The sequence below is a fragment of the Dendrobates tinctorius genome, unplaced genomic scaffold (genome assembly GCF_039654945.1).
Source record: "Dendrobates tinctorius isolate UK_male_01 unplaced genomic scaffold, ASM3965494v1 ptg000043l, whole genome shotgun sequence".
Lineage (NCBI taxonomy): Eukaryota > Metazoa > Chordata > Amphibia > Anura > Dendrobatidae > Dendrobates > Dendrobates tinctorius.
This window is the reverse complement of record NW_027361711.1, coordinates 2,295,360-2,310,690: the sequence shown is the minus strand read 5'-3', so window position 1 is coordinate 2,310,690 and position 15,331 is coordinate 2,295,360. Positions and strand designations below refer to the sequence as shown.

Genomic DNA, 15,331 nt, shown 5'->3' with positions numbered 1-15,331 from the left:
GATGATGCACAGATAGAGACTCACAAATGAATTATTCCTGATCTGTTAAGCGTATCATATATTGTTCCTGATTGTTCCTGAATAAAGAAGCTCTGTTGTCACACGCTTGGAGAATATCCTGAATAATCCGCTGCCAACAACAGCAATATCAATATAAAGAAATATCTGTTTATGTCATATTGTGGATAGCAGATTCCATTTTTAGTTGATGACAATTTCCAGTTCCAGTTTCCCACAAATGATATTTAACCCTATCTATAGAGGATAAATGTCTGATAACAGGGATCCCACTCCAAGGGATAAATTAAGGATAAAAGTCGGTCTTGTGAAAATTTTCTGTAGACTTAAAATATCCATTTTTAAAGAGTAACTCCAATGTAAAGATATTTCTTTGTCACGTTGTTATTATTATATCCTTGATGTCATTTCATCTTAAACCTAAGCTATTTGGGTCTTCCTGGTAAGAGCCGTTTATGGGGGTTTTTGTCCATGTAGTGGTCATATGGCCATAACTTTTTATTTTTTAGGTTAGGGTGTTGTAAAATTGTATCTATGTGCCGGTTCAATGGCCCTGTCAGGGCCTACTACGTCTGTGTCTGCCTCCGCCTCCTATAGGCGTACACTCCGAAAAATGATGCACATCAGAGGGCGCGTTCATTCTGCCAGCACCATTACAGTCTATGGCAGTGTCCCCAACTCCGGTCCTCAAGAGCCACCAACAGGTCATGTTTTCAGGGTTTCCTCAGTATTGCACAGGTGTTTGAATTCTTCCCTGTCCAGGTGATGCAGGTATCACATGTGCAATACTAAGGAAATCCTGAAAACATGACCTGTTGGTGGCTCTTGAGGACCGGAGTTGGGGAACACTGGTCTATGGCCTCATCGTTGCATACGTCCGGATTCCGTTTTGCAGGGGTCGTTCTGACTTATGCCCCAATGGGGCCTCTAAATGCAATGTGACTGTTTCACACACACCACATGCCTAAATAAGGTATTAATGTAAAAATTACATTTACCAGTGACTACCGAGGTGATGTAGTATTATTTCCCCCTTCACTATGTCATCTACTGTAGTCATAGATGACAGGGAAATACAGAGATGGCCCGACTATTAAGGGATGAAGGAGGTGTTTTTCTTTTCTTTTTACTTATGCCTTATATGCAAGTCATTATACAGAAAATAATGTTTCCTAACATTTTTTTCCTGTAAAATCCATTTTATCTTCGGTTTTGTATGTTTTATTGTCAGTTCCTAAAAGTGGAGTTACACTCTGACAACATTGTTCCCAGCAGTGGCCTGGGAGTCAGATGTGTCCAGGAGTCTTCTCCATGCTCTTCATATTCCATTTGAGCTCTGTTTCCATCCATTTCAGCTGTTTTCCTGCCTCCCCAGCCCTCCTGTTAAGGTGTTCCGGAAAAATTCTTGAGTTTCCCATTAACTTCCATTATACTTTTTACTCAGTTCAAGTAACTTCAAGAGCATGACCTGCTCGATTCAAGTACCAAGCACTCGTGCATTTTTGTGCTTTATCATCACTTGAAAGCACCGTTATTAAAGAAGTTTTTGTTTTGATGCAAATATGATTATACATTTTTACTTTCGTTTGCTTACTATCAGTAAATTTGAAGAATATTTTTCAGTCCCATAAAAATATCTAAAAATAGAAATAATAGAAAAAATCAGAATAACACATCCACTATGGTGCATAAAGCATTATATGCCAACGTACTGACTGGCTATGTGCACAAAAATATATAAGCCTAAAATAAACTGTAAATGCTCTAATATGCATCAAATGAAACCTGCCAAATGTCTAATAGGACAAGACATAATAAACAACCATATGCATGTAGAGATAAATGTTGCACCTACCTATAACTGTGAATCACCTTGTAGATAAATTATGGTGTAAGTGATTCCCTATGTAGGTGTCGTTCCAATACTGTTGGGTAAGGCTGGTTTCACATTATCGTTTGGAGGCGCAGTGGATGCTCGCCATGAAGCTCTGCCCCCTGCTGCGCCTCCTCCCGTCAGCTCCGCCTATGGGCGCATGATGCTGCATGCGACCTGCGTACCCTTTCTTTAGCATTGGGTACGCAGGCCGTGCGCAGGTATGCTTTTGCCACCGCATGCGTCCTTTTGACGGTGCGGCAATCGCACCAAAATGCAACACGTTGCGTTTGGTGCAGGTCGCCGCACCGTCAAAAGGACGCATGCGGTGGCAAAAGCATACCTGCGCACGGCCTGCGTACCCAATGCTAAAGATAGGGTACGCAGGTCGCATGCAGCATCATGCGCCCATAGGCGCAGCTGACCGGAAGAGGCGCAGCAGTGGGAGGAGCTTCATGGCGACCATCCGCTGCGCCTCCAAACGCTAATGTGAAACTAGCCTAAACTTCACAATTTCTCTGGTCGCCATAGGAAGTGAAGTAATAGCCTTGGTGCTCTGGCCAGTGGTGCTAACCAGACTTACAATAAAAACTGCTGCTCAAGGAATGTGATGTCATCTGCTATAGGATCTCTCATCAGCTAAAAAAAATCCTACGCATTTCAGATGTAGCATCCTTCTTCACCAGAGTGTAAGGATGCCAGTGTGGTAGTTGTGGTGAGGGGCTGCTATTCTCCCGCACCCTGTCTTCCTACAAATAAAATATAATGTTCTGTCTGTCGTGTGGTGTCATGACTCTGTTGTTGGGTGTCCCGGGACCAGGGGCTCCTTCTTTGTCCCTATCGCTACCTAGCTCGCCCTGTTCCCCAGATTTATTCTGATGGTGAAAATCCCGGGGCCACATACCTTGCTTTAGCTCCTGAATCCACAATCAGTTTGTATCCTTCTCCCACCGATGGAAGAGTGAAGTAGTAGTGTACTGTAATACACCAGCCAGACTAACAAGGTAATACAAACAGGGATAAAGAAAAATATCAAACATACAAATATGTTTGCACAAACAACAGAGGAATGCACCGGGGAGTGCAGAATGGGGTTAAACCAAAGTAGGAGAAGGAAGGGAATTATCACACACTCAAAACCTAGCAACAGTCACAGATAAATCCACCAAATGCGTTTTTCCAATAATAACCACCAACAACCTAGAGTCATGCAGCATAAGCTTTCTCTGACAATGAGTGCTAGCCAGGACCCAGTTTATATAGGAAATGGGAGTGACTAACAATTCACAGCTGAGAGCCTAAATGCAGGAAAGCTACCTGGAGCTCTCAACTGAGCAGATTAACCCCTGCACTGCTAAAATAAATTTACACTGTTTAATATGAAGATGAAGTGCTTCTATTCAGTGCAGGAGTAGGAGAAATCAGATGCTGCAGTCTTCTGGCTCCTCTTTGTCGCAGTAAACATGACATGTGGTTTGTGTATAGTGTGTTACACTCACGTTTGAGGTTGGAGATTCCTCGGGTCCTGCGAACCCGGATCCGGTTGCTGCCACACATTCAACGACAGGCTCGGTTTCCTTTTTCAAATACTCAGCTTTACTTAACACCAGATGATTAATTGCAGATACAGCACAGTAAGTGTCCACTTGTTCATCCTGAGCTCTCCCTTCACTTTCTGGCATCACTGGCCCTGGAGATGCTCTTTCAACCCGTGCAGCTCCCATGTTTTCGGGCCTCCTCTTCTGACAACGTTTCCCATTCAGCTTCCCCTTATAGAAGGTGAATAAGGCATACACTTTCATGCTTGATTTGGACTGTAGGGTGATTGTGATGGGAACCAGATTCACACTAAGTTTTGCTAATGTATATGTTGGTTCATGAATCATAGAATCATAGAATCGTAGAGTTGGAAGGGACCTCCTGGGCCATCTGGTCCAACCCCCTGCTCAAAGCAGGATTCGCTAAATCATCCCAGTCAGATGTCTGTCCAGCCTCTGTTTGAAGACTTCCATTGAAGGAGAACTCACCACTTCTTGTGGCAGCTTGTTCCACTCATTGATCACTCTAACTGTCAAAAAGTTTTTTCTAATATATAATCTGTGTCTCCTCCCATTCAGTTTCATCCCATTGCTTCTAGTCTTTCCTTGTGCAAATGAGAATAAAGTTGATCCTTCTACAATGTGACAGCCCTTTAGATATTTGCAGACAGCTATTAAGTCTCCTCTCAGTCTTCTCTTTTGCAAACTAAACATTCCCAAATCCTTCAACCTTTCCTCATAAGACAGGGTTTGCAGACCGGTCACCATTCTGGTCGCTCTTTTCTGAACTTGCTCCAGTTTGTTGATGTCTTTTTTAAAATGTGGTGCCCAAAACTGGACACAGTATTCCAGATGAGGTCTGACCAAAGAGGAGTAGAGGGAAATAATGACTTCACGTGATCTAGACTGTATGCTTCTGTTTATACATCCTAGAATTGCATTTGCCTTTTTTGCTGCTGCATCACACTGTTGACTCATATTCAGTATGTGATCAATTAGTATACCCAAGTCTTTTTCACATGTGCTGTTGCTTAGCCCTATTCCTCCCATTCTGTATATGCTTTTTTCATTTTTATTGCCCAGATGTACTACTTTGCATTTTTCCCTGTTAAAAACCATTCTGTTAGTTGCTGCCCACTTCTCCAGTTTATTTATATCTTTTTGAATCCTCTCTCTCTCTTCTCTAGTATTAGCTATCCCTCCTAGCTTTGTGTCATCAGCAAATTTAATCAGTTTACCCTCAATTCCTTCATCTAAATCATTGATAAAGATATTGAACAATACAGGGCCCAGGACAGAGCCCTGTGGTTCCCCACTTGAGACATTCTTCCAACTGGATGTGCAGCCATTTACGACCACTCTTTGGGTCCGATCACTAAGCCAGTTATGAATCTACCTAACAGTTGCCTTGTCCATGAGAACTTATTGCCCATTTGTGACCTTGGTGCATGTCTGGTCCTCTGAAGAAACTTCATTGATGATACATTTTTATTTGATGTGATAAAAAAGGAAACACTTAAGGAGTTTTTAAATAATATTAATAACATGTATTTTCATGTCCTAATGGTAACCTTAAGCAGAGCCTTTTTTTGATATAAAAAAAAAACATTGGAGAGGGGGAAACTTTATACATGATATATCTAGGATTGAAAACTGTTGGAATTTTGGATACTTTAAAGGGAACCTGTCAGCTGTTTTGGCCGCTATAAGATGCGGCCACTGCCTTTCAGGGTTTATCTACAGCATTCTATAATGCTGTAGATAAGCCTCCGATCTGACCTGAAAGATAAGAAAAATAAGTTTTATTATACTCACCTGGGGGGTTGGTCCGGTGCGGTCCGGTCAGTTGGTTGTCGCATGTCCGGGTCTGGCACCTCCCATCTTCTTGCGCCGCCGCCGTCCTGCTTGCTTCTTGATTCCACGGCACCACGCTCCTGCGCAAGTGTACTTCTCTGTCCTATTTTCTTGATTGTCGAGAAGAAGGGTTAGGCTTTGCACTTTTATTTATCCTCCAAAGTTTGGATCCAATTTGACAAGTCCCTAGATATGTTCTCTGTAGCTGTTGTCCTGGCGGATAAAAGGTTAATATCTTCTCGTATTGAATCAATAGCCTGTTGGTGTGAGGCTTCAATTCTCTAAGCTAAGGAATCAATGATTATTGCGAATTTTGACCCACTCTTGTCTAACCCTTCATTAATTGTGAACATAATTTAATAAATTAATAATTTAATAAAATGTTAGGATTAAAGCATAAGTTTTAATCACCAGGATTTGTTAGTGAAGGGATCTTCTATTAAGTTTTTAACTTGATAACATCATGAGATTAATATTTTTTGTAGGTCTTGACCCCTGATCCATTTCTTACTGGGCAATCACCAGACTTGATGACCAGGCTTGATCAGATGCCCGATTACTCCATCTTCCGAGGCTATATAATTGTGAGTAATATACATGAGTGGGTGTTTTGTCTATTCATAAACTTTATTATAATTTTTTATACAGAGGTACAGACACAGAATATTATTTTTAAAGAATGTATACAAAAGGTTAAAGTTCATCAGATTAAAGTATGAACTATAGTACATACATATCTGGAGGCATATTCGTACAACAGAAATTTTACAATGACTCTGTGAAATAATTAATTGGAAATCCATATGTATTGCCCTATGGTGGGAATTCTTAAAGGGAATCTGTCAGCATGATTTCATATCCAATCTATGTAAATGTGCATGTAGCTCTTTCATGGCCAGCTTGTTCCTCTATTACTGAGAGACCAGCATTTGAATTGGTATGCAAATGAGGCTGAAGAGCTATTTGTAGATCTAAAACCTCTGTCACTCCAGTTCTATTCTCCGCCCAGAGATGCCTCCTCCTGATTGACTGACAGCCCCTTTCCCTAAAGTCAAATTGTATAGAAGCTGTCAGTCAACTGGGAAGAGGTGAGTCTGGGTGGCTAATATAGGTATAGTGACAGAGGCTTCAGATCTAGGAATAGTTCTTCAGCCTCATTTACATATCAAGTCAAATGATGATTTTTCTGTAACAGAGGAATGGACTGGCCATGTTAAGGTATTGCTGGACTTGTTAAAAGCGCTATATGCAGATATGGTTTAGTGTATGAAATACTGCTGACAGATTCCCTTAAATTCTGCTGACAGATTCCCTTAAATTCATTTGAATTCCCTGGGGTAAAAAAAAGAGTTGACATAGTTTGAATTCCAAGCAGAATTCATATTGGATAGTAATTTAAAAGCTTCAGGTATAATAGCAGATTGGTGATATTTTTTATGCAGGAATATCGCCTGTCAAAGCTTATCGAATCTGAAGATTCCTACACAGTGTTTGCACCTCACAATGATGCTATCAACAGTTTTATCCGGAATAAAAGCCCAGCCACTGTGGTAAGTAAACTAAATAATTTGACACTTTCTCCAGGTATGTATTTTTCTGCCATAAACTAAACAGACTCCCGTGACAAGCTACACGTAGTTGCAGTATGTAAGATTCAACACCATGGGCCAGTTTGTACGTATGTGTTCGGTTGTCCATATACCACACATATTGTAACAGCATCTATAATAAGTATTTTCTAATACCTTTCAGGATGAAGACACAATAAAATATCATATCATACTAGGTCAGCAGCTCATGAAGAATGATCTGCTAGAGGGCATGCATCGGAGAACCATGCTGGGAATCTCATTTCAAGTTGGATTTTTTATGCATAATGGCCAGGTACAGACAGAGATTAGTATCTTCAAAGAATTTGTACAAAAGGGCAAAGTTTAACAGGTACAAGCATGGATTATAGCACATTGTTATCTGGAGGTGTATTCGCACAAGAGAAATTTTCAATGAGAACACTTAATTCATTTAAACTCCCTGGTGAACAAAAGAATTGGCATATTGTGACAATAAAATAAATAAAATAAATTCCTACTTTGATTTAGATTTTAAGTAAGTAATAATGTTACCCATCTCATCTATATTAATTTAGGTAATTTATGGTTCCCAAGAAATAACAATAGCTCTAAGATTACTGCAATTACAGAAAGTTCTGTGCTTCCAGTTGTGTAAAAAAGTGTTTGCACCCCTCGTGATTTCCTATTCTTTTGCATGTTTGTCACACTTAAATGTTTCAGATCACCAAGCAAATTTAAATTAGACAAAGATAACTGGAGTATACCCAAAATGCAGTTTTTACATGAAGGTCTTTATTATTAGGCTATGTGCACACGGTGCGGATTCTGCTGCGGATCCGCAGCGGTTTTGGCTCTGAGGGTCCGCAGCAGATTTAGGTGCGTTGTACAGTACCATTGTTTTCAATGGTAAACTGAAAAACGCAGTGCACATGCTGCGGATTTTTGAGCGCGTTTTGCTGCGGGTTACAATCCGCAGCATGTCAATTCTTTGTGCGGATTTCGCTGCGGTTTCACACCTATCCATTATGAGGTGTGAAACCGCAGGCTAATCCGCAGATAAACCGCATGACTTTTGTCCTCCGGATTTTTCAAAAAAATCCGCACAACCTAAAAACTATGTGTGCACTTATCCTTAAGGTAAAATGAAATCCAAACCTACAGGGACCGATGTGCCCCCTAAACCTAATAACTGGTTAGGTCACCCTTAGCAGCAACTGGCATTTAGTCTTTCACAATGCTCTGAGGAATTTTGGCCCATTCATCTTTGCAGAATTGTTGTAATTCAGCTACATTGTAGGGATCTTTTGAGCATGAACCACCTTTTTAAGGACATGCCACAGCATCTCAATCGGATTAAGGTCTTTGACTAGGCCATTCCAGAGTCTTAATTTTGTTTTGCTTAATCCATTCAGAGGTGAACTTGCTGGTGTGTTTTGGATTATTGTCCTGCTGCATAACCCAAATGCATTTCAGCTTGAGGTCACGAACAGTTCTAAGACATTCTCTTTCAGCATTTTTTGGTAGATAGCAGAATTCAAGGTTCCATTAAACACTGAAAGTCTTACAGGACCTGAAGCAACAAAATGGCACCAGACCATCTCACTAACACCACCATATTTTACTGTTGGTATGAAGTTCTTTTCTGAAATGCTGTGTTACTTTAATGCCAGATGTAATGGGACATATACCTTCCAAAAAGTTCAAATTTTGTCTTGTCAGTCCAAAGAGTATTCGCCCAAAATTTTGGGGATCAAGATGTTTTCTGGCAAAACTGAGACATGTCTTTATGTTCTTATTGCTCAGCAGTGTTTTCATTTTGGAACTATACTATGCAGACCATTTTTCCTGTCTCTTTTTTATATTGGAGTCATGAACGCTGACCTTAACTGAGGTACAGTTGTGTTCAAAAGTTTACATACCTCTGCAGAATTTTTGCTTTCTTAGCCTTTTTAAAAAAATATGAATGAAAACACCAAAACTTTTTCTCCACTCTTGGTTAGTGGTTGGGTGAAGCCATTTATTGTCAAACTACTGTGTTTTCTCTTTTTAAATCATAATGACAACCCAAAACATCCAAATGACCCTGATCAAAAGTTTACTTACCCCATTTCTTAACACCTTGTATTGCCCCCTCTAACACTATAAGTACAGCTTGAAAACTTTTGTGGTAGTTGTAGATGAGGTTCTTTATTTTCTTAAATGGTAAAGCTGCTCACTCTTCTTGGCAAAAAGCCTCCAGTTTCTGTAAATTCATGGGTTGTCTAGAATGAACTGCACGCTTGAGATCTTAACAGAGTGGCTCAAAGATATTGAGGTCAGGAGACTGAGATGGCCTCTCCAGAACCATCACTTTGTTCTGCTGTAGCCAATGACAGTCGATTTGGCCTTGTGTTTTGGATCGTTATCATGTTGGAACGTCCAAGTACATCCCATGCGCAATTTCCAGGCTGATGATTGCAAATTTGCCTCCAGTATTTGCTGATAACGTGCTGCATTCATCTTTCCTTCAACTTTGACCAAGTTTCATGTGCCTTTGTAGCTCACACACACCCCAAACATCAACAATTCACCTCTGTGCTTTACAGTAGGAATGGTGTTCCTTTCATCATGTAATGTTTATGGTTGTGGCCAAGTTCAATTTTGGTCTCATCACTCCAAATTACCTTGTTCCTAGTTTTGAGGCTTGTCTCTGTGCCGTTTTGTGTATTGTGGGCGAGATACCGTATTTTTCCCGTCTCCCATGACGGCACACATGAGAGAGGGGATCCGCCCAGTCAGGACAGGAACCCTACTGAAGATAAAAGGGGCGGTACCTCTCCCTCGCTTCAGTTGGGTTTCCTGTCCTGACAGGGACCCGTGTACTGAAGATCACGTACCTGACCCTCTCTCATGCCGGCGTGGAAGAACAGGCAGGATCCTGGGCGCCGTGCGTCGGGAGAGGGAAGCGCCGTCCGTGGGTCCCCCGGGGGCTCAGCATCTGAGCGGGCGCAGAAGCAGCATGTCCTGGGGTCCTGGGGCTCTGCCGTGGCTGCCGAGCCGCCCTCTCCCCCTCTGTCGCATCCTGGAGCACGGAGAAAGCAGCGGACCGCTTCCGGGTCGCGCCCCTCTGACGTCACACGCAGGGCACACTGGGAAGGGGCGGGCCTGTGTGACGTCGGGAGGCGGCGCCAGGATCCAAGATGGCGGCGCATATAGGAAAGAACGCCGGCCGGCAAGATAAGATTGTGGGGGCATGGTGGGGGGGTGGGGCTGTGGGGGTAACCGGAGGAGGCGGAGAGTGCAGTGGATATCCCTTACATAAGGGGGATGACCACAGAAGACGCACTCATGCCCAAGGCTTCATGATGGAAGTGGGGCAAGATGAGCAGCATCAGCAGCAACAGCAGCGTCAGCAGCAGCAGCAAGAGCTCTCGCCAGATGCCAGTCAGGGCCGCCAGCATACCAGGAGCAGCCGCTCGAGTGGTGGGAGCGGCAGTCGTAAACGCGACCGGCATGACTCTGAGACGTCCAGAAGAAATGTCACGAGTGCATCTGAGGAGCCTCCGAGATCGGTACCCCTGATTGACAGCGGTGGTGAGTGATCTACGTGAATGTCACCCTTATGGTAACGGGGTTCCTTTTTTCTCTCTTTGATCACTAGGAGTCAAGGAAGGCCAGCAGCAAAACTAAAAATAGAGAAAGCGCCCTATGTAAACACCCGCTGACAGATCAGTGGCAGAAAGACCTCTGTGCTGACTGTATAAATAAAAATATACAGGAGGAAACCCCTGATTTGGTAACCAGCCTTAAGGCGTTAATACAGCATGAGGTGAAAGGTTCCCTAAAGGCAGCCCTTAAAAAGAAGGATAAAAGAGGCCATAGAAGGGATTCTGATTCAGAGGCCTCGCCAGGGCAGAAGGGGCGGGAAAGATCCTTGTCCCCCTCCACCTCCTCTTCCTCTACTCAGTCCTCAGAATCCTCCTCGGACAGCGATATAGGCGGCCATCCATGTTTCCCAACAGAGGATGTGGAAAAGCTGGTCAAAGCTATTAGGGCTACAATGGACCTTAAGGAGGAAAAGACTCTAAAATCATTGGAGGATATGATGTTTGGAGGATTGGAGGAAAGGAAAAAATGCACCTTCCCTGTAAATGATAAAATAAAGGCCCTAATTGACAGGGAATGGAAAAAACCTGAGAGGTCAGGGGGCTTGCCTTCTACATCAAAAAGAAGGTACCCTTTTGAACAAAAGGATTCAGAGACCTGGGAAAAAGTCCCAAAAATTGATGGGGCCATAGCCAAATCCTCAAAAAAGGTATCTCTACCATTAGAGGACTCGGGCATGTTGAAAGACCCGCTTGATAAAAAAGCAGATGGTTTCCTAAAACATATCTGGGAAGCTTCGGCAGGTGAATTAAAGCCAACGATAGCTGGTACCTGTACCGCTCATGCCCTCATGGTCTGGCTACAACAAATAGAAGACCAGATCAGGGATAGAGTTCCTAGGGACGAAATTCTGTCTAATCTGACACTGGTACACGGAGCAGCGGCTTTCCTAGCGGATTCCTCTGCAGATTCCGCAAGATTGACAGCTAGAGCAGTAAGCCTGACAAATGCAGCAAGACGAGCCCTGTCGCTTAAAGGGTGTCCCGGAGATTTACCATCAAAACATAGGTTATGTTCCATTCCATGCGATGACCAATTCCTCTTCGGAAAAAAACTAGAAGAGATTTTGGAACATGTGGGGGATAGGAAGAAAAGCTTTCCCCGATTTTTGGGAGAACCTAAAAAGCAGCCCTTTCGGAGGAGGAGATTTAACAGGGGTCGTCTCCCGGGAGATAGAAAAAGCTGGGACTTTAAAGAAAGAAGAGGATCGGGCTATATGTTTAAAGGGCCCTCCACTTCCTCCAAAAAATCTCACCAATGACATCGGGCCGGAGGTAGGGGGAAGACTTTCTCTCTTCCTTTCCGCCTGGGCAAATATCTCCCCCAGTACATGGGTCCTAAACATAATAAAGGACGGTTTAAAAATAAAATTCTTCCGTCCGCCCAGGCATACCTTCATAATGAAACCCAGAAGGAAAGCTCAAGAGCAACAGCTGGCCCTGGAGACGGAAGTCTTGGGACTAGTGAAAAAACAAGTCCTACAGGAAGTCCCAGTGCAAGAAGAAGGAAGGGGGTTCTACTCCCCCCTCTTCTTAATACAAAAACCAGATGGCTCTTGGAGAACCATTGTCAACCTGAGGAGACTCAATCAGTGGGTAGACAATTGCTCCTTCAAAATGGAGTCAATCAACATGGCCACAAAGATCCTGTTCCAGCATTGCCTCATGGCAGTGATAGACTTAAAAGATGCCTACTATCACATCCCAATTCATCGGGAGTATCAAAAATATTTGAGAGTAGCGCTCTATGTCCAGGGGCAGGTGAAACACTACCAATACGCAGCCCTTCAGTTTGGCCTGTCTACAGCCCCCAGAGTATTCACCAAAGTGATGGCCGAAGTAATGTCTTTGTTCCAGGGACATAGTGATCGTCCCATACCTGGACGACTTTCTTGTAATTGGGAGGTCGGAGTCCCACTGTGCACATCAAGTGAAGGAAGTGATAGCAATTCTAGTAGGACTAGGATGGATAGTAAACATCCCCAAGTCAAGGATAACCCCAGTAAAAAAGCAATCCTTCCTAGGGTTGATATTGGACTCCGAGCAACAACGCTGCCTCCTACCAGAGAGCAAAGTGATAAGATAAGAGGCCTAGCTCGCACAGCAATACAAAGACCAAATATGACACTGAGGAACGCAATGTCCCTTTTAGGCTCGTTGACATCATGCATACCCGCAGTAGCATGGGCACAGTACCCCTTAAGGCAACTACAGTGGGAAGTTCTGTCAGCACAGAAACAATTAAAAGGACATTTAGAAGGCAAACTATGTCTCTCAGTGGCTGTAAGAGATTCCCTGCTCTGGTGGACTGTAGAAAAGAATCTAACAGCTGGTGTCTCGTGGCAAAAAACAGTCGAGGACATCATTACAACAGACACGAGTGCCACAGGATGGGGAGCACACCTGAGATCCCACTCAATACAGGGGACCTGGTCCTCGCTAGAAAAGGATCACGGATCAAATGTAAAAGAACTATGCGCAGTGGAAAAAGCCACAAAACATTTCCTTCCTTTACTTCGGGGCCGCCATACCCGAGTCATGACGGACAATCAGGCAGTAGTAGCCTACATCAATCACCAGGGGGGAACGAGATCTCGGGGCCTCATGCAAATATCGGATCTACTCTTCCAGCTAGCAGAAGAACATCTGTTATCCATCACAGCACTGCACATAAAGGGGGTAGAAAATATACAGGCAGACTTCCTGAGTCGCAGGCACCTAAGACAAGGGGAATGGTCCCTAAACCCCCAAGTCTTCCAACAAATAGTTCAGGCCTGGGGCAAACCAGAAATAGACCTGTTCGCTACCGCACACAACCGGAAGGTCAGGAAGTTCTGCACACTAAATCTAGGGGAAAACCCTTGCCCTACAAATACCCTGGAAGTTCATCCTGGCCTATGCATTTCCCCCGATAACAATGATCCCAGCAGTGGTCAGGAAAATCAGTGAGGATCGAGCGAGAATAATTCTTATAGCTCCGTTTTGGCCTAGGAGGCCTTGGTTCTCCCTTCTGAGACTCATGTCGATGACAGATCCATGGATATTACCGGAGATTCCAGACTTGCTTTCCCAGGGACCAGTGGTCCACTCTCAGGTGAAAGGCTTCCATCTAGCAGCCTGGAATTTGAGAGGGTGCTACTGAGTCGCCAGGGATTCTCTCCAGGGTTAGTCTCCACCCTGTTGAAAAGTAGGAAACCTATAACATCCCAAATCTACGATAGAACGTGGAAAAAGTTCCTAGACTTCCTGGGGGAACCTCTGGGGGATGTAGCGCCAGTGGGACCTATCCTAGAATTCTTACAGTCTGGGCTGCAACTGGGGTTAGCCACTAACACACTCAAAGTCCAAGTCTAAGCTTTGGGGGACCTATATAACTGCAACTTAGCAGCCAATAGGTGGGTGTCCCGATTCATAAAGCATTGTGGCAGGTCAAGGCCGGTCATTATCCCAAAGATACCACCCTGGGACCTCAACCTAGTCTTATAGGCCTTAACCAAAGATCCCTTTGAACCACTACTAGAGCTGTCACCAAAGCTACTTACACTTAAAACTGTCTTACTGGTAGCCTTAACATCAGCCCGAAGAGTGAGCGACCTACAAGCTCTATCTATATGTCCTCCATATACACAGATCTTGGATGACCGAGTGGTTCTAAGACCAGACCCGGCCTATCTCCCCAAGGTTGTCCAAAAGTTTCATAGGACTCAGGAGATCTCCTTGCCATCTTTCTGTAACAATCCTAGAAACCCTGGGAAGCAAAAGTTCAATACATTAGCTGTAAGAAGAGCCATAGTACAATATATGTCAGTAACTAGTCAGTGGAGGAAAGATCAGTCCCTTTTTGTAGCCTTTCAGGGTAGTAGAAAAGGGCACGGGGTAGCTAAAAGTACCATTGCCAGATGGATCAGGGAGGCCATTATGTTATCCTACTCCGCAAGTGGCGCTCCGGCTCCAGAAGGCATCAAGGCTCACTCCACCAGAGCCGTGGCTACCTCCTGGGCAGAGAAGGCTGAGGTATCGATTGAGCAGATTTGTAAAGCCGCTACTTGGTCCTCACCTTCAACCTTTTTTAAGCACTACCGACTTGATCTATCTTCCTCTACTGACCTAACCTTTGGTAGAAGAGTGCTTCAAGCGGTGGTCCCACCCTAAGGTGTCTTATTCTACAAAAGTCTCTCATGTGTGCCGTCATGGGAGACGGGAAAACACCAAGGTTACTTACCGGTAGCTGGTTTTTCCGGAGCCCTTGACGGCACCTGTATATTCCCCCCCTTTTCACTCCTTTGGTGTGCACTATAGTTTGGGTGCTTTTTTTTAGTTAGATATAATGTGGTGATAGTTTTACCATGTGTACTAACCCGGGGGGCCTCTCATGCTCTGTAAAACAACTGAAGCGAGGGAGAGGTACCGCCCATTTTTTCTTCAGTAGGGTTCCTGTCCTGACTGGGCGGATCCCCTCTCTCATGTGTGCCGTCATGGGCTCCGGAAAAACCTGCTACCGGTAAGTAACCTTCGTGTTTTTGGACTATAAAATGCACCGGACCATAAGATGTACCCCAAATTTTCAGAAGGAAAATAGGGGGAAAAAAATGAGTCAAATGGAGGTCCGTCTTACAGTCCGAATTCAGCTTACCGGGGGAAATCAGTAGCGCTGGTGAAGCGTAGTCATAGGGGGTGTTCGGTGGTCCGGCGATGATATGACTCCCAACCCAGACAGGTGCGGCAGGTTCTGCAGTGCTTGTGGTGCGGGGGCTCCGCACATCCAATGCTGTGAAGCGGAGGCCTCTGGGAAATCCCATCCCAGGCTGGTGCGGCAGGTTTGCCGGTGCTCAG

The 15,331-nt window shown here is 44.1% G+C and overlaps 1 protein-coding gene across 1 annotated transcript in view; it reads left to right on the top strand.

The window, feature by feature from the left end:
• STAB2 (stabilin 2) overlaps positions 1 to 15,331 on the top strand; it is a 335,756-nt gene that overhangs the window by 160,770 nt on the left and 159,655 nt on the right. Inside the window, exons 32-34 of the mRNA XM_073575159.1 lie at positions 5,769 to 5,867; positions 6,726 to 6,833; positions 7,036 to 7,167. Of these exons, the coding sequence (XP_073431260.1) occupies positions 5,769 to 5,867; positions 6,726 to 6,833; positions 7,036 to 7,167 (339 nt within the window). The remainder of the gene's footprint in view (positions 1 to 5,768; positions 5,868 to 6,725; positions 6,834 to 7,035; positions 7,168 to 15,331) is intronic.